At 43.8% G+C, this 22,068-nt stretch overlaps 1 protein-coding gene across 3 annotated transcripts in view; it reads left to right on the top strand.

Annotated features, from left to right (window-relative positions):
• VWA8 (von Willebrand factor A domain containing 8) overlaps positions 1–22,068 on the top strand; it is a 99,992-nt gene that overhangs the window by 35,288 nt on the left and 42,636 nt on the right. For all 3 annotated transcript variants that reach the window (XM_081917704.1, XM_081917703.1, XM_081917705.1), the window contains exons 17-26: positions 1,045–1,160; positions 3,432–3,538; positions 4,268–4,374; positions 5,003–5,074; positions 6,480–6,556; positions 8,459–8,534; positions 10,211–10,346; positions 13,298–13,417; positions 14,516–14,721; positions 18,160–18,311. In XM_081917704.1, coding sequence (XP_081773830.1) covers positions 1,045–1,160; positions 3,432–3,538; positions 4,268–4,374; positions 5,003–5,074; positions 6,480–6,556; positions 8,459–8,534; positions 10,211–10,346; positions 13,298–13,417; positions 14,516–14,721; positions 18,160–18,311 — 1,169 coding nt within the window. The remainder of the gene's footprint in view (positions 1–1,044; positions 1,161–3,431; positions 3,539–4,267; positions 4,375–5,002; positions 5,075–6,479; positions 6,557–8,458; positions 8,535–10,210; positions 10,347–13,297; positions 13,418–14,515; positions 14,722–18,159; positions 18,312–22,068) is intronic.

Below are 22,068 nucleotides of genomic sequence, written 5' to 3'. Positions count from 1 at the left end.
TGCTATCTCCTTACTGGTTCCCATTGTGCTGTACTCACCGTGTAACATCTGGAGTTGCATGGATTGTTCTTATAGTTTATCATGCTGGCATAACCCCAGGGATCTCTTAACCACAATTAAGGACTCAGAAGCAGGCTAGGGGATTGTGTACTTGCTCTTCGCCAGACCACCCCACTCACTTCACTTGATGGGATTGACATTGGTAGAACATTGAGCTGACACTGTTAAGGCCAACCAGAGTTTGCTATTCAGCTTCAAACTCCGATTTCAAATTCCATTTGAGAGGGAATTCTGGTTAACCATATCTAATCATCAATCAATCTTTATTACGGTCCAGAGACCCAACAAATCGTTACAAAGCAATGCACAATTCATACAGCCTACCTCCGGGTTAAACAAGCATTTTGTTTAGAATATAGGGCTCATTTGTTCTTGCAACACCGATAAAAACTTTGCCACTGCTAATGTTCCAGCATTTGTCCGGTCTTCCAGTAGGAACCTGACATAGTGAGCCTCTGATTTTCCCGGGAAAGGTACCAGCAAGGGTAGTATCAGTTCAGCCCTGGCTTGCTCATATTTTGCACAATGCAACAAAATATGTTTTATGGAATCGATGTCTTGAGCACATGAGCAAAGTCTGTCCTGGTAGGGAACTCCTCTCAACTTGCCATCCAACATTGCAGAGGGAGAGACATTTAGTCTGGCTTTGGTGAAAAGCCTTCGGTAGTTTGGTACTGTCAGGTTTTTAATGTAAGATGTTAACTTAAAGACATACCCATATTGAACTCCTACTAATGTTAGTGCTCAAGTCTTGATGCTTGAACTTCCTCAGTTGAGATCTAGTAATTGACATCACTGTGAATTTATGGTATTTTTTATTTGGATAGTGGATTTTTTCAGGTTATATAGCACTTAAAGCAGAGACGTGATTGAATTGCGCACTGGTGTCAGTTGCATAACCATGGTCAGCTTGGGATTTAAGCCCTTTTCCTCCTGCGTTACTGATTAAGAAATGGTGAATAAAATTAATTTTACTTTGGCTAGGCTCAGTCGTTGGCATCATCCTTGTCTACACGGCAGCTCTTGAGAATTTGTCGGCGTCTATCTCAGTACCCAGATGAAAGACTCTATGATGCTGTCAATAAAGCTTGTCTTTCCAGGTATATTTTTGCATTATTACGGTTGTGAATTATTATTATTATTATTGTGTTTAGTTTAACAACACAAATACATTATTTATTAACAATCTGTAATTTCCAGATATTGCTTTTGATCTTTTTGTTTAACTGAATTCCACTTAATGACGATAAAAGGGCGAAGACAGAATTATTTGTTTGTTTCTTAACTGTATACCGTATTTTTTTGCTCTATAAGACTCACTTTTTCCCCTCCCAAAAAGTAAGGGGAAATGCGTGTGCGTCTTATGGAGCGAATACAGGCTGTGCAGCTATCCCAGAAGCCAGAATAGCAAGGGGGATCACTGCGCAGCGATCCCTCTTGCTGTTCTGGCTTCTGAGATTCAGAATATGTTTTTTATTGTTTTCCTCCTCCAAAAAGTAGGTGCGTCTTATGTTCTGGTGCATCTTATAGAGTGAAAAATACGGTATATCACGCTTCCTCTCAGTCAAAGGCAGCAAATACAAAAGTGAGAAAACAATACAATTAAAAATAAAATAAAAGCACATTTAAAACATTTGGAAACATCTAAGAATGTGTTATAATATTGAAAACATCTAAAAACATGTAATGCAATCAGATAATCTCACAGCTAATAATGTCAGGGTTGCCAGAAAGAGTAGCTGAATAGTAGACCTGGGTGTGGAGAGGGCAGCTGAGCGGGACCCAGCGAGGGGCAGCCTGAGCACAGACCACCCACCTTGGGCCTGCTCATACAAAGCATGTTTCCAGGAAGTCTTCTCCTAGTGGGTGAGCTGAGAGTTTGTTTGGGCCCTGGTGGCTGAGAGGGAGGGTGCACCAGAAGGAAATTGAAATGAGATTCATTTAGATATTAGTAACTTTGTTTCTTGGGACGCAAGTGGCGCTGTGGTCTAAAAACCACTGAGCCTAGGGCTTGCTGATCGGAAGGTCGGCGGTTCGAATCCTCGCGACGGAGTGAGCTCCCGTTGCTGAGTCCCTGCTCCTGCCAACCTAGCAGTTCGAAAGCACGTCAAAGTGCAAGTAGATAAATAGGTATCGCTCCGGCGGGAAGGTAAACGGCGTTTCCGTGTGCTGCTCTGGATTCGCCAGAAGCGGCTTAGTCATGCTGGCCACATGACCCAGAAGCTGTACGCCGGCTCCGTCAGCCAATAAAGCGAGATGAGCGCCGCAACCCCAGAGTCGTCCGTGACTGGACCTAATGGTCAGGGGTCCCTTTACCTTTACCTTTACCTTTGTTTCTATAGGTAATGTGTGTTTTTGCAATACAGTGGTGCCTCGCAAGACGAAATTAATTCGTTCCGTGAGGCTCTTCGTCTAGCGGTTTTTTCGTCTTGCGAAGCAAGCCCATTGACATCTTAGCGGATTAGTGCTATTAGCGGTTTAGCGGCTTTTAGCGATCAGCTGTTAAGCGGCTTATCAGCGGATCAGCTGATAAGCGGCTTAGGAAAAGGGGGGAAAGGGGAAAAAACCCGAAGGAACTCGCAAGACTTTTTCGTCTTGCGAAGCAAGCCCATAGGGAAATTCGTTTTGTGAAGCACCTCCAAAACGGAAAACCCTTTCGTCTAGCGGGTTTTCCGTCTTGCGAGGCGTTCGTCTTGCGGGGCACCACTGTATTTTGTGCAAGCTCTCTGCTGTTGCTTCTTTTATGTACAATGCTTGGAGATATTTTTAATATATTAAGTGGTATAGAAATTAAATGATAGTATCAGTGAGCAGAGGTTCAGTCTGTCTCGCTTTGGCTGGGCAAACCTGCTCCCTTGCAAGGGAACATGTCTGAGAAGCAGACCCCAACTGGGTTGAACCCCGCCCTCCTGCCCATCAGCTGATGCGCCCAGTGATGTCACCTGATGGGCAGTAGGGTGGGGCTTGGGGGGAAATTGCCTCACAGGCCAAGATCAGTCTGTACGCTGGAGGTTCCCTCCCTGTCCTCTACAGCCCCCGAGTAAAAAGGTTTGTGATCTTTGTCTTGGCTAGTGTTGTTTTAAATAACTAATGTATTCATTATAATCTGGCTGCAATAAGGATTAGAGCAATGAAAAGAAATCTGAGAGTTTACCCTCCCATGACATAGTGTCTTAAGATCCATTCTCAAACACAAACATATTTCAGTGGACACGTCTGAAGTGGTTGAGGCAAATATGTGGATGGTATTCTAGGACCACAATGGACTATGGTCGTGTCTCTCCGTATTGGAGAATTGCAAATATTGTTGATTATTCCCCCCCCCCCCCACACACACGAAAATAAACTTTCTGCTATTTTTGTCTCATTAGGTTTTTACCGAACCTTGCAAAATCTGCTTTACATAAAAATCTGCTGGACTCTGGAATTGAAGCAAGCCCCACTGAAACTCTGGAAATGGAGGGGAAAGGCTATAGCTGTAAGCTGTGGTCATTTCTCTCTCTCTCTCTCTCTCTCTCTCTCTCTCTCTCTCTCTCTCTCTCTCTCCACCCCCTGCTTCTTCTCTTAAAGTGAACTTTAGGATAAACAGGTCATGATTTGGTGTTTCAATCCCACTACCTCCTTTAATGCCATTTGTGTACTTGTACCCTTGTACTCTGAAGGTTTGCTATGGCGGCCATTTCTCTAAGCAAAGGGAAACCCAAAAGCTAAGTGGAAAGTATAGAAGTGCAGTCAGCCAACCAGAATAGTGGCAAAGCACAGTGAACAGCTCACTGCTGAGAGCAGGCCTCCAATTCAGATCTTTAAACACCTCAGAACCTCAGAACCACCTTTTTCTTCTCAGAACCACATTTCCCACCCCCCAAAAAACGTATTGGGGCTGCAATTCCCCCACTTCCTTAAAACATGGCCTCTTCCTTTTTCTGCTACCTGGAAAAGCTGTTGTAACTCTAAAAGTAGTAACAAGCATGTAAGACATATGTCTACACAGTATTTAGTTTCTAAATAGTTTCTAGGTTTTAGAACGCACAACTCTCCTGATAATCATGTTTTCTAGCTAGATGCTCATTCTCAAAATCAAGCTTTCATAATGACAAGTCTCAATGTATATGTCCCCCACCTCCATGACTTTGCTAAAATCAAATATTTCCATTGCACTTTGAATGGATATAGTTGTTCATATATGTGGTTTGTATGAAACCTCCAGGTGAAGTGGACTCGGGAACCCTGAAGATTGGGGCAGTCACAATCCCGATTTATAACCCCTTGGAGAGGATGAAAGTGCCCGATGTTCTCTTTTATGAAAATACCCAAGTAAGTGCTGATCTCTCACTGACCAACTTCGGCCAAGATTTTAATAACAAATACTTACGACCAGATTTCTCCACCAGATTTCTCTAGTGTGATTAAAACACTGCAAACATTATTCGAATGTTCTGACTAAATACATCGCGACCGAAGAATTTTGTTAACAAGGTTTCTGTGGCTGTTTCCAGCAAGAAGTGGCACTCCTAATTTCTTCACTTACCTCAAGTCCCATTTGCCACATAGGAGGTTTATTGGGAGATTCCTTCTTCCATTCATTGCTGTGTTAGTTCACCTTCCTAGCAGTGGATTTTAGGTGTGCGTTAAGGACAGCCTCTGTTATTATGCCTCTATTATTATCAGTATCAGTTTTAGTATTATTCAATAGATTCATTACTAAGCTAGACGTACTGTAGCTGAACCAATCAACATCAGCTCTTAAATTCTTACCGATAGAGATTAATATGTAATTAAAGGAAACATATATTATTGCCTCTCTGAATGGGTGTGGCCACTGTGCATCACCAACACCACAAAAAATTACACGTACATTCAAGAGCTCTGGAATATTTTTCCTGCTGCCTTGCCATTACTAAGTTGTTTCAAGTTTTACAAAGCAGTTTTAATTTCTCTCTAGCATATGATGGTGATGGAAGATATGCTAAAAGACTTTTTGCTTGGCGAACACCTTCTCTTGGTTGGCAACCAGGTGAGAGCAACCCAATATTTCTTGCTAGCGTGTGCTTTTGTTTTACTGTAATTAGTATTAGACGCGGGTGGCGCTGTGGGTAAAACCTCAGCGCCTAGGACTTGCTGATCGTATGGTCGGCGGTTCGAATCCCCGCTGTGGGGTGCGCTCCCGTCGTTTGGTCCCAGCGCCTGCCAACCTAGCAGTTCGAAAGCACCCCGGGTGCAAGTAGATAAATAGGGACCGCTTACCAGCAGGAAGGTAAACGGCGTTCCGTGTGCTGCGCTGGCTCGCCAGATGCAGCTTGTCACGCTTGCCACGTGACCTGGAAGTGTCTGCGGACAGCGCTGGCTCCCGGCCTATAGAGTGAGATGAGCGCACAACCCTAGAGTCTGGCAAGACTGGCCCGTCCGGGCAGGGGTACCTTTACCTTTACCTTAATTAGTATTTATTGAAAGCTCTGACCTGGATAATTTGACAGAGGACTGACACTGAAAAGTCCACTGTTACTGTACATGGGGGGGAAACCTTGCATCCAAGGATGTAAAATTATTTTGAATATTACCCTCAGAATGAGCTTTGGAAAAATAAGCAGACTAAGGTGGTGTTAAAAAGTGTGTGGCTCCAGGGAAGAGATACCCACTACTTTGCAGTGTGGCAGCAAAGCCCCTGTCTAGACGCAGGTGGTGCTGTGGCTTAAACCACAGAGCCTAGGGCTTGGCGATCAGAAGGTTGGCGGTTCGAATCCCCGCGACGGGGTGAGCTCCCGTTGTTCGGTCCCAGCTTCTGCCAACCTAGCAGTTCGGAAGCACGTCAAAGTGCAAGTAGATAAATGGGTACCGCTCCGGCGGAAAGGTAAACAGCATTTCCGTGCGCTGCTCTGGTTCGCCAGAAGCGGCCTAGTCATGCTGGCTACATGACCCGGAAGCTGTACGCCGGCTCCCTCGGCCTATAGAGCGAGATGAGCGCGTAACCCCAGAGTCCACGACTGGACCTAATGGTCAGGGGTACCTTTATCTTGACCTTTAGTCTACTTATCTGAACCCAGGCTCATGGCTGGGCTCTCCTCCATCATGAATGGTAGCTGAGGACAAACCTACAGCTTGTTGTTTGCAAGGGAAGTCCTTAACTACTATGAGCCCAGCTTCAGCTGACATGCATAGCCAAACCTCGAGTTAGCTACTTCAGGTGCTGGGAAGGATCGCCTCTCTAGAAGTCAGCATGTTCCCACAGTCCCAGGAAGCCATTATTGACTGTGTTGTGCAAACTAGGCCTAAAAAAATGTTGTTTCTACATACAGTACGAGCACTGCTTTTTGTTAATCATTTTTCCATGGTTGGGGTTTGGTTTTCTTTGGTTGTAAAGAATATTTAATCCCGTTGCATTAATTTGCAGTTAAGGAATGGAATGGTTTTCCTTTCTGCAGGGTGTGGGGAAAAATAAGGTGGTTGACAGATTCCTTCACCTGCTCAATCGACCAAGAGAGTATTTGCAGCTGCACAGGTAAGAGGGGCTGTGTAGTCATTTTACATGACTTCACAATCAGGTAGGCACCTGTTTAACCTGTTTTTGCTTATCATTGATTTTAATCATTTTTTAAATGTTTTAAAGAGCTGGTATTAACTGTTTTTACTGATCATTTTACTGTTTTGTTCTTGTAAACAGCTTTGATGCTTTTTTTGTACACTTGGTATATAAATTTTATTATCTCAATTATTGGGCTTCACTATAAATTACCGTATTTTTTGCTCTATAAGACTCACTTTTTCCCTCCTAAAAAGTAAGGGGAAATGTGTGTGCGTCTTATGGAGCGAATGCAGGCTGCGCAGCTATCCCAGAAGCCAGAACGGCAAGAGGGATCGCTGCTTTCGCTGCACAGCGATCCCTCTTGCTGTTCTGGCTTCTGGGATTCAGAATATTTTTTTTCTTGTTTTCCTCCTCCAAAACCTGGTGCGTCTTATGGTCTGGTGCGTCATATAGAGCGAAAAATACGGTATGCTGGATTTTTCAGACACATGGCTGGTGAAATGTTACAGATGCTTTCAGTAAATATCCCTTTAGCTGGCACAACCTACTTCCAATACTGGATAGAGTGATATAGCAATTTAGAGTTGGAGTGAATAACAAGGTCACAGGAAATGTGCTGCATTTAAAGTTCTAAGAAGACAACAAATTAAACAATTTTAGAACATAATTTTAGGAAAAGGTGAGTTGAATAGTTTGAGCAGTCACTCGTGAGAATGAATAGCTAATAAACAGAGACAAATGCACCCAGATCTATGTGCTCTTGCATGTTTCCCTCAGTGAAGCAATGCTTATCAACTTGTATCCCTCAGTTTAGCTTCTGAGTCTCTTCATGGTCCTCTCCTGTTTCCTTCCTCTTCAATTTAGCCATTTCAGCTGATCAGGCCCTTCAATTACCTCTTCTGTTTTCCAACTCAAATCCTAAACAATATTTTCACTCCCCTTCTCGACCTTTTTAGCCAACCACCAAAGGAGAGTAAGTTTCTGTTAGTTAAGTTTTTATTTCCCCTAATTGCCACGTTCCTGATCTAAACCTTTTAACATCCTGTGCAGAATTTCCTGAGCAAAACATCCCCTTGAACATTATTTTGAACTTTTGACCCTTCCGTTCAGGAAAGCTGCAGAAGCAGCCATTTTGCAGCCCATGTTGTAAAACCAAATGCAAAATGGCTGAAAGTCCTGCTCTTTTGCTCTCTTTGGAGTTATTCAATCCTGTGGGTGGGAAGAGGAGTAGTCGCGTTTTCCCATGAAAGATTCCTGCCTTCCAGGGGGTTGGACTAGATCTTTCTTATCCCTTCCAACTCTACAATTCTGATTCTATGTTGAACAGGAGGGTGCATCAGATGAGTTTGAAGCTGAGACAGGTTGCCTTGGAGGAATATGGGGTTTGTCCAAAGTTAAAGCAAGTGTCCCTGAAGCCCTTTGTGGCATCTTGGCAACCCAGGCATAAAAAACATGCCTGGACAAGCAAAACTGTTTCTTTAGGTTTATGGTGAATGGAGAACACCAGGGAAGAGAGGGCAACTTTGCAAAATTGAAACGTGTGTTCTAAACAATGCATTGGAGTGGAAAGATTCTGACTGGAAAGGGATTAAAGCTTTCAAAGGTTGTTAAATAATGCTGAATGGCATGATCTCTTCTACTCATTAAAACAAGGGACTGCTAACTGAAAAATCATCTCGAGGTGGTGAAACAGAGTATAACGTCCCTGATAAGACTAACTTCGGTTCCCTTTTCCACACCAATTTTGTGATGAAAGCATTTTTCCATAAAGCTCAGTGCTGTTTCTAGGGTGGTTTCTAAGTGTAAAATGGAGTCTGATATTTTGAAATAAGAATAAATTCATTCCCTTTTTGACTTGTGCATGTTTTGCTATCTTAGAGACACGACCGTGCAGAGTCTTACGCTTCAGCCTTCGGTTAAAGATGGTCATATTGTCTATGAGGATTCTCCACTAGTAAGTCCACATTTGTGCATTTGAATATAGGAGTTCTTCACTAAAATTCATTGATGGGTCCAAGTCCTTATCTTGAGGTGAAATACATCATTACAAATCTAAGAATGCCCTGTTTCTTTTCAAAGTAAGTTTTCTAGCCCTCAAAACAAGTACCTTGGGTTACGTTACCTTTGGGTAACGTAATTTTGGTTTTGTGAACGCGGCAACCCCGGAAGTGTATACTTCCGGGTTTCTCCACATGCGCAGAAGCACTCTATCGTGCCTCGCATGTGCACAGAAGTGGCACCTTTGGATACGGACTTTTCGGGGTAAGTACGGATCCACGGGGTGAATTAAGTTCATATCCGGAGGGTCCACTGTAAGTTGAAAAGTATGGAAATGAAAAATATGGGTGGAATCCAGCGCTGCTCTTCCTCTCATGGAAATGGCCTTTGACCTGGCAGAAGTTTCTGCTAATAGAAAAGAAGGGGAGGCATTTTCTCCCATTTCCCCCTTCAGTTCCCACATCAGCTTCCATGCTGTTCTACAAGATGCCCCAATCCTTTGGAACAAATTTTCAAGGCAGCAGGGAGAAGTGGAGAAAACCCCTTCCCCTCTTACATTAAGCAATAGATCCACTTTGCTTGTGTGTGGAGCTTAGCTTGTGCTTATCTCCCCACAGCTGCACTGATAATAAGCAATCAGAGAAACAATCCATTGAATGTCTTCTCTTAAATACTCAAAATGTGAACTCTATGACAAATGCACAGGCAGTAAATTTATATCTCTGTCGAAGTGCATCCAGAGTTGCGCAGTTTCTTTTCCAATGCAAAAAAAAGCCAATGCAATTCTGGGCTGCATCAATAGGAGTATAGAATCTAGATCAAGGGAAGTAATAGTGCCACTGTATTCTGCTCTGGTCAGACCTCACCTGGAGTACTGTGTCCAGTTCTGGGCACCACAGTTCAAGAGGGACACTGACAAACTGGAACGTGTCCAGAGGAGGGCAACCAAAATGGTCAAAGGCCTGGAAACGATGCCCTATGAGGAACGGCTAAGGGAGCTGGGCATGTTTAGCCTGGAGAAGAGGAGGTTAAGGGGTGATATGATAGCCATGTTCAAATATATAAAAGGATGTCACATGGAGGAGGGAGAAAGGTTGTTTTCTGCTGCTCCAGAGAAGCGGACACGGAGCAATGGATCCAAACTTCAAGAAAGAAGATTCCACCTAAACATTAGGAAGAACGTCCTGACAGTAAGAGCTGTTTGACAGTGGAATTTGCTGCCAAGGAGTGTGGTGGAGTCTCCTTCTTTGGAGGTCTTTAAGCAGAGGCTTGACAACCATATGTCAGGAGTGCTCTGATGGTGTTTCCTGCTTGGCAGGGGGTTGGACTCGATGGCCCTTGTGGTCTCTTCCAACTCTATGATTCTATGAAATAAAAAGAACAGGGGAGCACAGATTGTGTTCCCTTTGCCCCTCACTTCCATTCTGCCAGCAAGAGTCCAGCAGACGTGCCTTCTTAATTTTCAGCCTCTCATGCCTTAGGATTGTTGCTTTAAGGAATTAAAATGGAAATATATGAGATTAGCAAACACTGGCCTCTGACAAATGCACAGGCAGTAAATTTATATCTCGGAAGTGCATCCAGAGTTGTGCAGTTTCTTTTCCAATGCACGTGCCGTTTAACGTTTTCCAGGTGAAAGCTGTCAAAAAGGGGCACATTCTAGTTATTGATGAAGCAGACAAGGCCCCAACAAATGTCACCTGCATTTTGAAAACCTTGGTGGAAAGTGGAGAAATGATTCTGTCTGATGGAAGGCGCCTTCTTGCCAGTAAGTAAACCCCTGAACACAGCATTCCAGCAGTTGCATTTGTTGCAGATTAATGAATAGCACATTTCTCCAACGTTTGGGCCTTCTTTTGGTCATTAATTACTATCTAAATATAGTTTATCAAAGAAAATAAAGCTTTTAGGTTGCTCAGACGGTACATTAGCTTCTTGTTCTCGTGTCTCTTATTATTAATGTATATTTGAGAATATCAGAATAATTATATAATAAGAATGCATTGCCCTAGGAAACAAAGATTTTTAATACAGTACTACCAGCCAGTGCTGCAGTCTTGGGCTGGATAGCTTGCAAGTTTATTTTGAATAGTTCTGGGGAAAAGACTTTGGCTCTGCAAATCTTTGGTCCCAGGGGCCGTAAGAGGCATTGGATGTGCCACATCAGAGGCAGAAAGACAGCTCCACCTTCAGAAAAGGAGACCCGGCTACCATTTCGCTGCCGCCACAGCAGCTTGCATGCCATTTGCCCTATTGAGGTCAGAGCTCTGAAGTCAGTAAACACAAGATGGGATTTTCCAGGGTGATTTGGAGGGATTCTAGGGAATGCATGGATCCAAAGGATCCAGTCCCACAACATGCCTCTATTCAAGGAATATATTAATGCATCCCAAATGGTGGTGGAGTTCATTCCAGTTTTTTAAAAATAAATAAATAAATACATAAATAAAAAGAACAGAGGAACACAGATTGTGTTCCCTTTGCCCCTCACTTCCATTCTGCCAGCAAGAGTCCAGCAGACGTGCCTTCTTAATTTTCAGCCCCTCATGCCTTAGGATTGTTGCCTTAAGGAATTAAAATGGAAATATGAGATTAGCAAACACTGGCCTCTGCCCCTCTTTCCTTCCCTCCTTCATCTTTCATGTCTCTGCCTCCCAAAGACTTGCACAGCTGTTTGTTGCTGCAGCCCTGGCTATAAGCTCCACAGGCTAATGGTGCTTCTGCGAGGCACCTCTCTTTGGAGTGGAGGTGTCAGCATTTCATTCCTCCGTTGCTGGATGTGTGACTGCTATATCACATGTCTGTGTTTGCTTTCCAGGCTTGGAAAGTATGAGAACGGAAGTCAGTCTTATCTCTTCCGCTGCATTGTACTTTTGTACTTACTTTCTCTCTCTCTCTAGGAGAAGAAGTGAGAGGATACTATGATTGTTTTGTCCTGTGTATGTTGTTGTTATTTAGTCGTTTAGTCGTGTCTGACTCTTCGTGACCCCCTGGACCAGAGCCTGCCAGGCACTCCTGTCTTCCACTGCCTCCCGCAGTTTGGTCAGACTCATGTTTGTAGCTTCGAGAACACTGTCCAACCATCTCGTCCTCTGCCGTCCCCTTCTCCTTGTGCCCTCCATCTTTCCCAACATCAGGGTCTTTTCCAGGGAGTCTTCTCTTCTCAGGAGGTGGCCAAAGTATTGGCGCCTCAGCTTCAGGATCTGTCCTTCCAGTGAGCACTCAGGGCTGATTTCCTTCAGAATGGAGAGGTTTGATCTTCTTGCAGTCCATGGGACTCTCAAGAGTCTCCTCCAGCACCATAATTCAAAAGCATCAATTCTTCAGCGGTCAGCCTTCCTTATGGTCCAGCTCTCACTTCCATATGTCCTGTATATATTGCTTAATAAATACTTAGAATGCACACACTAAAGCTCCACTTCATTTCTGCTATACTCTGCTGATTGAACGTGCACATATCTTTGGATATGTGTCACTGGTGTGCACCGGGGCTGAAGATTTATGGACGTCCCGGGCTGTGCTTCATCAGGAAGACTCCCGGAGAGGTTTGTCTCCATTTGGGGACTGCGTGTGCCCCCCAGGCGTGTTCCGACACGGGGTGGTGGTTCAAAAAAGCTTGAGAGGCTGCCAACTCTGCAGGCAAGGGGTGACATAACTGGGCTCCCGAGCCCCAAAGGGAAGCCGTAAAAAGAATGTACCGTAGTTGGTCAAGGGAGCTGTGGACTCAAAAAGGTTGAAAACCTGCTATATTCAGAGCACTGGCATATTGGTTAGCTAAAAAATTATAACCAGGTGAGCCTGGTTATAACAAAGAAGTGCTTATATTGGACTGTGCTGATCACTGTGCTGCACTAATGGATATTAGTTTTTTTACATAAGGTAAAGGGACCCCTGACCATTAGGTCCAGTCATGGATGACTCGGGGGTTGCGGTGCTCATCTCGCTTTACTGGCCGAGGGAGCTTTCCGGGTCATGTGGCCAGCATGACTAAGCCGCTTCTGGCAAACCAGAGCAGCACACGGAAACACTGTTTACCTTCCTGCCGGAGCAGTACCTATTTATCTACTTGCACTTCATGCTTTTGAACTGCTAGGTTGGCAGGAGCAGGGACCAAGCAACGGGAGCTCACCCCGTCGTGGGGATTTGATAAGTGTTTCAGATCAGAGTGTTAATAGAGACAGTTAGCTTGTCATAAGTTTGCTTGGTGTGGGCCTGCAGGATTGGAAAAGGTGAAATCCTCTACCTTTTTATGAAGAGAACGAGTTGAACAGTTGAGTTTCTCTAGACTGGAATTGAATGGAATAGTTTGGCAGCAGGAGAGAATGCTGTAGAATCAGTAAAATTTAAAATGTAACATTGTTCAAGGGGAATGTAGGGATAGATGAATCAAAATGCTTATGGTTCATATGAATTTTTCATGTGGTCATTCATAACTACATTTACTAATCACCAAGTATTTTTTTAAAATCTGTATGAAAATTCATATTTAAATATGTATTTAAATGTATTTATAACAAAATGCATAATTTTGTACATTTTTGTACTTTTGGGGTATTCTCTTGCAAAATTTTAACGATAATGGGTTATATTCACTGTAGAGTTAAGCAGATCATTTCATACATATTGATTATTTAAAACCTTTCCATGGGCATGAATTTTGTTACTTGAACCATGCCTTGTAAAGTTGAAAATATTAATTCAATTATATGTATTTTCTAGACTCTGCTAGTGTGAGTGGAAGAGAAAATGTGGTGGTAATTCATCCAGATTTCAGAATGATCGTTCTAGCAAACAGACCTGGATTTCCGTTTTTGGGCAATGACTTTTTTGGAACACTAGGTAAGCGCAGTGCTTAATAAAAGAACAACAACTGTGTTTTCTACAGACTTCAGTATGGAAAATATAAGCTTTCCTTTACTTGACCTCCAGATAGAAAAGATATACAGGAAACAGGCTTTTTTAAAAGAAATCTGTTCAGCCTTTCAGATAAGAGGCTGTGTCAGTCATTTTCTCGTCTGACACGTGGAACAGAATTACACATGGACTCTTTCGGGAAAGTGGCTGCATAAAATAAGGGATTTTGAATTTAAAAGTATTTGGCTAAGCACATAGCAGAACATACTTTTTCAGAATGTTAGCAAGAAGACCTATGTTTCTGGGATTGTTATAAGGTAATTTGGGGTGAGAGGAAAGGGTCCAAATACTGGCATTGTGTGACTGTTGTGGGTCCCTGTACCCCAACCTTCCTCAGTGATGGATGGGCTTTATGGAAGTTGGCACGCCATTGGGAGAAGAAGAGGAGTTTGGATTTGATATCCCGCTTTATCACTACCCTAAGGAGTCTCAAAGCGGCTGACATTCTCCTTTCCCTTCCTCCCTCACAACAAACACTCTGTGAGGTGAGTGAGGCTGAGAGACTTCAGAGAAGTGTGACTGGCCCAAGGTCACCCAGCAGCTGCATGTGGAGGAGCAGGGAAGCGAACCCAGTTCACCAGATTACAAGTCCACTGCTCTTAACCACAACAACACACTGGGAGGGCAGCAGGTTGCTGAAAGCTCATGGTGGTCCTCTAGTCCTAGCTCTTGGAAATCTCATACAAAGGGTCTGTTCCCAGCCTTTCTCCCTGAGCTACTTCCAAGTGGAGGACTGGATGATTATGGTCCCCACTGAGGAGAGCAGCTGGCGAACTTCCATACGCGAAGATGTGTTGAAGCTGTGCAACAGGTATCTAGAGGGACCGTTTGCCGTAAAGACCCCTTTGAATAGCACAAGGGGCAACATGGTTGAAGGTTCAGTGGAGACTTCTGCCTCCAGTCCAGGAATGCAACCGAGTCAACAAGACCTGGCTTTGTGGACTTTGCATAGCTTCAGGGTTTCCCTTACTATATACTACAACCTTTCCACAACTCTCTCCATTCCTTGCTTGTTTATTCCAGGAGATATTTTTAGCTGCCATGCTATTGATAACCCCAAACCAAGCTCTGAGCTTGCAATGCTTCGACAATACGGGCCTGCGGTTCCTGAGCCAGTCCTGCAGAAACTGGTGGCTGCTTTTGGAGAGCTCAGAAGCTTGGCCGACCAAGGAATTATCAATTATCCCTACTCAACGAGAGAAGTAGTGAATATAGTAAAGCATTTACAGGTACAGTATATACATTCCTGCTACTGGCGCGATTTGGAACAAACCCATTGATAAATATTGACATTTAACTTGCAAAAACCGTTCGGAAGAGTGGATTGAAATTGGTCAAGCCTAAAATGTTTGTAGGACCCATCTAAGGGGATTTAATGGCTGTGGCTGGTTCCAGAGGATGCTAGTCATGAAAGCAGTGAAATTAGGTTAGTCGTGGACAACGGAAGTCCAGCAGGGGCCTGAATCTGATTGACTTCCTCTTGACCAAGACAAAATGTGCCCAGATGATTCCTCCTTTCCTATGCGTATAAAGGACCAGGGCCCTGCGGGATTTGACATCTTTCCGCAGGGCCTGCAAGACGGAGCTGTTCCGCCAGACCTTTGGTCAGGGCGCAGTTTGACTTACTTTCTTTTGTATAAAACAAGCCCGAAGGAGGCCCCCACAGGTCCTTGTACAGTGGTGCCCCGCAAGACGAACGCCTCGCAAGATGGAAAACCCGCTAGATGAAAGGGTTTTCCGTTTTGGAGGCGCTTCACAAAACGAATTTCCCTATGGGCTTGCTTCGCAAGACGAAAATGTCTTGCGAGTTCCTGCAGGTTTTTTCCCCTTCCCCCCCTTTTTCTAAGCAGCTAAGCCGCTTATCAGCTGATCCGCTAAGCTGATAAGCCGCTAAAAGCAGCTAAACCGCTAATAGCGCTAATCCGCTAAGCTATCAATGGGCTTGCTTCGCAAGACGCAAAAACCGCTATACGAAGAGCCTCACGGAACGGATTAATTTCGTCTTGCGAGGCACCACTGTATGTTCAGTGGAAACAGTTGATCCTGGCAAGTATTAACCATGCTCCATTTCAACTTGATAATTGTCACCCGCCCAGATTTTAACTCTAAATTAATTTTAAGATGTATTTTAATTAATTGATGTCTGTTTTTTGGCATATTGTGTTTTTATGATGTTAGCCGCTCTGAGCCCGGCCTCGGGCGGGGAAGGGCGGGATACAAATAAAAAAATATTATTATATTATTATTATTCGCTTTGTAGACATGCCACTTCTGTGTGGAAGCAAGCCCATAAGATAGGGGTTGCTAATCTTATCATCCCCAAGCAACTTCTGATCCCTCCAGATGCCACATGCCAGCAAAGCACACACACATCTGGGCACACGGAAAACCAAGCTACCCTGTTATTTTCTTGCATTTCTCAAGCCCTCTGTGTAAAACTAAGGAATTGTTAGTTACTGAAGCTGGGGAGGATTTTTTTTTGGGGGGGAGAGAGTTTTTAAGAAGATAAAACAGTCGTGCAAGAGTGTTTCTCCACCTTTTTTACCGCTATTTTATTTCAGGAAGATAATGGGCTGCAAGTTAGAGCTGCCGGCTCCCCTGAACCTTGCTTAGCGAGAAAGAGAGAGATAATTCAGGAAGATAATGGCTGCAAGTTAATGAAAGGATGTCCCCGGGACACCCCTGAACGTTCCTTAAATCACCCCTAGGTGCCACAGGACACTGGTTGAAAACCAGTGCTTTACATATTTACTCAGAAGTCCGGCCAGCTATGATCAATGGGGCTTTTTTCCTGTGATCTATGTTAGGGTTGCAACCTAAAATACTCTTCTCAGAAGGTTCAGAAAAATTGTCCTGTGTTCTTTGTAGCTTGTTCAGAATGAAATAATCAAACCTATTTACTCATTTTCCAGCGAAAGGCTTCCAGAGCAGTTTATGAATATTAGAAATGAGATAATCCCATGTTCTTAGGCTTGACCCCAGAGGAATAGGGATTGGGAGGGCTGAGGTAAAAAAGAAGCTTGGGAAGGAGTTCTCCGTTATTCAGCATATCATTGAGCTTCCACAGCGGAAGGCAGGCTGCTTTCTCTCACTAATTCAGAATGACAAACCCCTGTGTTGCAAACTTAACACAACAAACAACACAAGCAACCCGATGACCAGTATGCTAGATAGCGCTGCAATTCTTATTGCATAATATATATAATTTAGTGCAACAAAAACAAAATGTGTACACTTGTAAATTCTCTAATATATTTGAAATCAAATGAACACACCTCTGTCAATCTTTGAAAGTCTGTAGAAGTCTAAGAAGTCTATAGTAATAGATGCTATCCTGTGGGCTAAGTATTTTTCTAATCTATGGGTTGTGCTGAAGAAGATAACAGCAAAACAGTCTGTTTATCCGGGAACACTGTCCTACATTGTTATTCACTTACTACTTCGACACCATGAACGCCTAAAAAGTTTCACCGCTTGTACTAAATTATGTATATTATGCAATAAGAATTGCAGTGCTACCTAGCATACTGGTCATTGTGTTGCTTGTTGTTGGTTTGTCGCTTTCTCACACTGGCCGTGGCGATGTGATAGTCAGTAGCTGGAGGGAGGGCAGCTTTCAACAGAACTGTCTTGGTTGCGTGGCGACTTCCTGCCCCCACCCAGGAAGAAATAAAGACACAGGACACCAGGATATAAGGTTAATGGGCGAAATAGGCCACAACTTTATTGATTAAGGAATGAGCGGTATTGGCTTAGGACATTGGCCCTATCGACTAGCCGGCTCCAGCCCGATTGCATGAAGACCGGCAAGGGTTAACCACCAGTAGGGGGAGCCCTGCTGAGGCACGTCAACTAGGAACTCCCCCGGAGTCACCGCTTGGGGGCGTGCCGTGGGCCCACACCTCCATAGGCTTCGGACAGGGCAACGCCCCCCGGAGTCCTTTATCGGACTACCCTTTTCTGTGGGGGAGGCGATGGCGCTTCCCTCCCCCCTCTCATCCACTTAACCCTCCCTTGCCAATGCCTAACCGCCAATACTGAGGAGTTGTGACGAGTTGCTACGAGGTAGGCGAAAAACCAACTGGCTGTATATGCCAATTACCAATTGGAAAAAATTCCTACCAGGTCCCGAGGCGACCAACCGAAGTCCATAGCAAGTCAGGGAGCCTACCTAGAGGAGATGTGATAGTCAGTAGCTGGAGGGAGGGAGGCTTTCAACAGAGCTGTCTTCGTAATGGGAAGGTGCTTGCCGGCAGCTTTCTTCTGTGGCCACCAGTGCCAAACACACTGCTCTACTTTCTTTTGGACCACATCAGTCAGGCTGTGAGGGGAGCCTTGTGTCATCTGGGCAGCCCAGAACCTCCATACACACCACCCAGGCCTATGCCCAGAGATGTCCCTTCAGTGCTGTTAATGCAGTTGACTTCACCCCCAGACGGTCATTCCCATTGTCTCTCGAGACGGACAGATGCCAGCAATGGGCCTTCACTTCAGTGTATGAAACAGCCTTGCAATGTACGTCCCTATCAAAGAATCTCAGTGAGTGGAGATGCGCCTACTTACCTAGAACTCCATTTGCGCATCTCAGAACCTCTGACACCTTGTATCTCGGTCCGTGGGGAGTTCATTAATCTTGTGCTCTTCTCCCTCTTTCTCCCTCTCTGTAGAAATTTCCAACAGAAGGGCTTGCCAACGTTGTCAGAAATGTATTTGATTTTGACTCCTACAATAACGAAATGCGTGAGATTTTAATCCGGACTCTGCATAAACATGGGATCCCCATTGGAGCAAAACCCACCAATGTACACCTGGCTAAGGAGTAAGACTAACATACATTGTATATTTGCTGCTAGTTAAGATCAACCTGTCTGCCTTGAAGCAAATATTGCTAATTCCTGAAAACAGATTGATATATTATCGAACTATTATTAATTTATACTATTTTAACTATGCACGTTTACAGCATTTTGTATAAATTGTGAATGTATTATATTATGAATAGTGATGATTTGTATGATTAAATGAATCCAATAAAGGGGAAAATTTGTTCTTCTCGGTTTCTCTTCATTGAATGATCATTTTGCAATTTATTTCCATAATTAGTAGCAAATCCAAATTCTTTTTATCAATAGTGGGGAAATATGTTAGCCCCTATCCTTGCACAAATCTTTCAAAATACTTTGTGGAACATGTCCAAAGAGTAAATTATTCTTGAGTGAAGTTAGCATCTCAGTACTTATTCCCATCATCAGACGTTTGGCATGTACTTTGCAAAACCACAACTCCACAAACTGCTTAAAGGCCATCCAGTTTGCTTCATGATTTTGGTGGCCGTCCGCTGGTTTCAAGTCAGGTTTTTTTATGAATATAATAAATGCACATAATTTATGTGTCATAACTACTAAGGCTGTGATCCTATCCTGACTTACCTGGGGGTAAGCCCTATTGATTTCAGTAATACTTACTTCTGAGAAGACATGGATAAGATCGCGCTGCAAACCAATTTCCAAAACCATTTATTGAAAAACAAATATTCCCCTTTATACATACAAACAGGCAAATTGGTTTTTATGGAAACTGCCTAGGTGAAGGGCCAGGTAGTTAGCTACTAGCTAGTTAGTTAGTAAATACCATCTGAAATGCATGCCTAAATTAAAATTAGGATTCTAAAGATTAAAAGGAGCATCTTGAATTTGGCATAGAAACAAACAGGTAGTCAAGTGAAGTTGTTTTAAAATTGGTGAAATAGGTTCATGTTGCCTCATTCCAGTCAATAATTTAGGAGTTGTATTTTTTTAAAATCAATTACAGTTGTTAATGTAATCCAAAACAAAACTTTGGATTTGCTCTCCTTCCTGGCTGTAGGCGATGGGGACTGTTTGTGCTCACTGCACATAATATAACAGCCAGCATTTGCCGGGCAGTTCTTTGAATTTTATTCATAGCTGCAAGGCGGAAGGCATGTTGGGGCAAGGATTACTGAGGGCAAGGAAATACTAAAGCAAAAGTGAATGTTGGCTTACGGTTGAGACCGTTATCTGGATCTCTGAGAGACTATATGGGTGCAAAAATCTTGTTAAAGCATTTGGGAACTACGGTACCTCTCTTTCCATTGTTAGCTTCATATGTACAGTTCTGGCACAGAATATGGTTAGGGTCGAAGCTGGGATATGTTATGCTGGCCTGAGCCCAGATCAGCATGGTTTGGAGCAATGAATTCCAGTGGCGACACTTCTTCCAGAAGAAAAGGAAAAGGGATTTCCAACTACCCATTTGCCAGTTATATATACAAGAGTTATTCAAAATAGTCAAAATATTTACTCCAGGGTACTATCCAGCTGTTCCTCCCTCTGCTGAGTGACATTCTACCAGCCTTCAGTCTGGGCATCTCAAGTTCATTTTTCCTTCCAGATAAGAAGTCCAAAAGAGGTTCCCCAATTGTTATTATGCTATTATATATAAAAGTCAGCAGCAGTTTTCCTCCAGTCCGACATCACAACTGGATCTCCAATATTAAGAAACACTCAGTCCTTGTTTTTTATTCCTCAAGGGTTTATTCACTATGGTTATTTGTTAAGACAATAATAGATAGCTATTTACTTATTGTATAATCATTAATTCACATCCGAATCCATATCTTCCAGTCCCATTTCCTGATGGCCACTGTTTTCAGTCCTTTTATATATATAGAGAGAGAGAGAGAGAGAGAGTTTCCATTTCCTCCTTTTCCATTCTTTTCCCAAACGTATTACAAAAGTAAGTAGCTTTCCCCTCAAGATTTATTCCAAATTCTACACAGAATCCTTTCATTCTCAACTCATCTCTGCCAGCTCAGGATATTTCTTGGTCTCTCCATCCATGGACTCCTTCCCCTTCTCCAACACCATAGCTTGGCTGCTTCATTCCTACAGGCACCTGTGTGGAGGTCCTCCTTAATGGCATCTCCTCTTAAGCCAGCTATTGGGTTGTATTTCAAATGAACATTTCAACCAGCAGAGAGATAGCAATAGTAGTAATTTATAGGAGTTTCAGAAATAATTGAAGAAAGGAGCTTTTGATTATCTTTGACCTAGGGGCTGACCTCTAGGGCTATTAAGTGGTGTTATAGCAAAATTCAACCGTTTGGGTTCCTTAAAGATTTCTTGGTCCCATGGCGGGAGCAATCCTTCCAGAACATTTGGAAGATAATCCCTATTATATCTGTTCCTCAGAGATAATACGAGACAGTAGCTATCGTTAATCACCACTTAATTATCTTTGAGGATAGAGCCTCAACAGAGACAGCTAACCAGCCATGATGCCTCTCCAGAAGTCTGAGAAAAAAACGGGGGGGTGGAAAAAACCCCGAAGATCATGGCCACTGGGCCCATCACCTCCTGGCAAATAGAAGGGGAAGAAATGGAGGCAGTGAGAGATTTTACCTTCTTGGGCTCCATGATCACTGCAGATGGTGACAGCAGTCATGAAATTAAAAGACGCCTGCTCCTTGGGAGAAAGGCGAAGGCAAACCTAGACAGCGTCTTAAAAAGCAGAGACATCACCTTGCCAACAAAGGTCCGTATAGTTAAAGCCATGGTTTTCCCAGTAGTGATGTATGGAAGTGAGAGCTGGACCATCAAGAAGGCTGATCGCCGAAGAATTGATGCTTTTGAATTATGGCGCTGGAGGAGACTCTTGAGAGTCCCATGGACTGCAAGAAGATCCAACCTCTCCATTCTGAAGGAAATCAGCCCTGAGTGCTCACTAGAAGGACAGATCGTGAAGTTGAGGCTCCAATACTTTGGCCACCTCATGAGAAGAGAAGACTCCCTGGAAAAGACCCTGATGTTGGGAAAGATGGAGGGCACAAGGAGAAGGGGAAGACAGAGGACGAGATGGTTGGACAGTGTTCTTGAAGCTACGAATATGAGTTTGACAAAGCTGCGGGAGGCAGTGGAAGACAGGAGTGCCTGGCGTGCTCTGGTCCATGGGGTCACGAAGAGTCGGACACGACTAAACGACTAAACAACAACAACAACACAATGAAATTGAGCTGGGCAAGGTGGTCCGTGGCGTGGTGCTAGAGGACCCAGGGACAGTTGTCCTGCATGACTCCATTGTCCCTGTGGAGGCTGCCATTGGGCTGGCTTGAAATTTCATGTCTTTCATGACAACCATGGGAATGTCTCAAGTGGCTGTTGGACCAACAGATTAGGCAGGGCACACCCTTGAGTGATGTGAGGGATGGTTTGAAAATGAGGGAATACAGTGCAATCCCTTATTGTTTTTGGACCATTACCTGGTCTGGTGAACTTTGTCTTGGTAGTGGCAATTCCTGCCAGAAAGGGGAGTGGGCCTGTTTGAAGGGCCTCCCCTCAGAAACTGATGTGTTCCTGAATGATTCTGTCAAAGCGCTGACCTCCCTATGAAATGACAATATGGAAGGGGCAGTTGACATGATCGCTCCCAAGCATCATCTTCCTCTAAGTTTCTCCTTCGTATCTTGGTGATCTTTGGGCTATGAAGCAAGCCCACTGTCTCCCTTCCCTTAGAAAACTTGTTTGAAAAGGAACACTTGCCCCTCAGAGTCAAGTTTG

The sequence above is a fragment of the Podarcis melisellensis genome, assembly GCF_964234715.1.
Source record: "Podarcis melisellensis genome assembly, chromosome: 7".
NCBI lineage: Eukaryota > Metazoa > Chordata > Lepidosauria > Squamata > Lacertidae > Podarcis > Podarcis melisellensis.
This window is presented reverse-complemented; position numbering and strand designations above follow the sequence as displayed.